Consider the following 2,303-nt stretch of genomic DNA (forward strand, 5'->3'; position numbering starts at 1 on the left):
CCAATAGCTTTTTAATGACACCCCCTGTTTCTTTCTCTCATTAAAGCCACATTATTTATCACGTTGGCACTCCTGCTATAAGCCGAAAACAACCTTGCCAATCGACATCATTACACTGTCTTTTGAGAATCTTACAATTCCCATCATGGACCCATTTACTCTTCTTTTTTTAAATCTTTGTTAAGTCACCAGAGTCATTATCTTGAACCCATTTCATCTTTGTTCAAGTATCGATTGTCACACTTTCCCCCCCTTTTTCTAACTTAGGAGGCTAATATACCAACTATAAAAATCTTAGGAAGTTCTCTTACTTGGCAAGCTCTCTCTTTTCATCTTCCACGGCTCTAATGGCTTTCCTCTCCAAACTTCTGAGAGACGGGCGAAGACAGTAAAGCTTGACATCACACAGGCAACATGGGTAGAGATCACACAGGCCGCAGGACTGTGATCTCTTTGAATAGCACAGGCAGTACGGGTACGGGTGCAAGTCACAGCAGCAATACGGGTGTACGTATAAGTCACACAGGCATCGTGTGCTGAGTTCGTCGATGCATCTCAACTGCCTTAGTTCTCTGTCCACCTTCTTTATGTCCCTTCTAACACTGTCCAGAAGACAACTCAGTGCAGCCATTACAGTCACACCTTATTGTTCTGTGAGTACCTTTGGGAAATGGCACTCGCGGGAGAAAAATTGTTCTAAGCTCTTCTCAGAAGTTTCTTTTAAAAATAAATGAGGCACACATGATTCACTTACTTTAAAGCTTGGGTTCTGTGACCTCACCACACTCTAAGTATGTCATAGTCTTTTGGTTACCGTGAGAACTGTGCACAGTCATGGTCTCCAGAGACCCTCCTTAGAGTTACAAAGCTGCTCTCAGAACCATATAAGATTTCATTCACCTTGAGTTGGGATGGGCCCCCCAAGTAATCACAGCTCTTTGGGGTTTATTGGGCTAAATTGAAATGTTCTTGACTTGTGTGTGTCCTGTGGACTAGCCACAACTGTGAAGATCTCGGTGGGGGGGCAGGGGGCGGATGGGAGGAGCTGCCTGGCTCCTTTCTTTATGCCCTTCTCCCTCTAGCCTTGACATCTAGCCTTGCCCCTATACTACAGGATTCATTCTGTCCCCTTTTCCCTTTATAGGTGGAATATAAAGAGCTCTCCCATGGTTCTCCTTACCAAGCCATCCTCAAGTCAGCCTTTGTCCTTGACCTTCTGAGCCCCAAGTCTCTGAGTCCTGCCCATTCTTTATAAGCTGGCATCCTGGCTGTCCTGGAACCTCAGTTCTCCAGTGGTTGGGGTCCTGCTCTTAAGCTGCCATCTCTCAGTGCTCAGGGTCCTGTCCTCAATCACCACCTCCCAGCAACTACACCTCTGGTCTTACGTCCAAGACGCCAGATGACTTATCCCCAAGTGCTTCCCAAGTGTTGGTCCTTGATACTCATAACCAACTGCCTGAAGTTGCTTGAAGCCAGATGTCTGAAACCCCCGCTTGGGCCAGTTTTCTGTGCTCTCAGCTGTATCAACACGCTGGACCTGGAGCTCAGCCTCAGCCTTGGCTCGGGTACTTTGCTCCTCTGGGCCTTTCCGCTCAAACTGCTCTCTGCCTCTCAAATCCCCTTTTAGTGGACTAAGGCATAGGGTACTTGAGGACAAGTGGTTGTGTGTGACACTGGAGAGGGAGACAAGGGCCAGGTTTAAAGGGACTTGTGGCCAGCTAAATAGTTTTAACTTTATTTTGAGCACAATGAAGGATCACTGGTTTTCGTTTCTGTTGAGAGAAGTTGAAAGGTAGTCCAGCAGCCACATGGAAGGTGCAGTTCAAGGGGAAAACAGTACCAGTGTCTTCTGCTGGAAGGCAAGAGACAGCCAAATTCTGAACTGGGGACCATGGTCATAGGAGTGACAAGAAGGAAGCCAATGGGCTCTCCTCCCTGCCACATCCACTCAGGCCCCACCCAGTCCACTCTCCATGTTGTAGCTGGAGTGATGTTGATATATAAATCTGCTACCCCTCAACCCTACCCCCCACAAAGTCTTCAGAGTCTCTCTGTCCTCTTAGAAGAAAGTCCAACACCCTTACAAGGTGCTGAACAGTAAGGCCTCTGCCTGCCTCTCCTCTCCTCTCTCATCACTGTTCCTGTAATTCATTACACTTGAGCCACAAAGGCTTCCTTGAAGTTTCTCTCATTCCACCTCTTTCTGGACTTGTGCACACACTGTTCTGTCTGCTTAGAGATTGAACTCCCCACCCCACCCCTTGATCTAGTTAACTCCTAAGGTGTTCTTTAGCTCTTCTCTT

The 2,303-nt window shown here is 47.3% G+C and overlaps 1 protein-coding gene across 1 annotated transcript in view; it reads right to left on the reverse strand.

Moving 5' to 3' along the window:
- The window catches only part of ODF1 (outer dense fiber of sperm tails 1), an 8,707-nt gene extending 8,076 nt beyond the window's left edge, over positions 1-631 (reverse strand). Inside the window, exon 1 of the mRNA XM_007120252.1 lies at positions 312-631. Within this exon, the coding sequence (XP_007120314.1) occupies positions 312-631 (320 nt within the window). The remainder of the gene's footprint in view (positions 1-311) is intronic.
- Positions 632-2,303: the final 1,672 nt, after the last annotated feature.

This window comes from Physeter macrocephalus, chromosome 15 (assembly GCF_002837175.3).
Source record: "Physeter macrocephalus isolate SW-GA chromosome 15, ASM283717v5, whole genome shotgun sequence".
NCBI lineage: Eukaryota > Metazoa > Chordata > Mammalia > Artiodactyla > Physeteridae > Physeter > Physeter macrocephalus.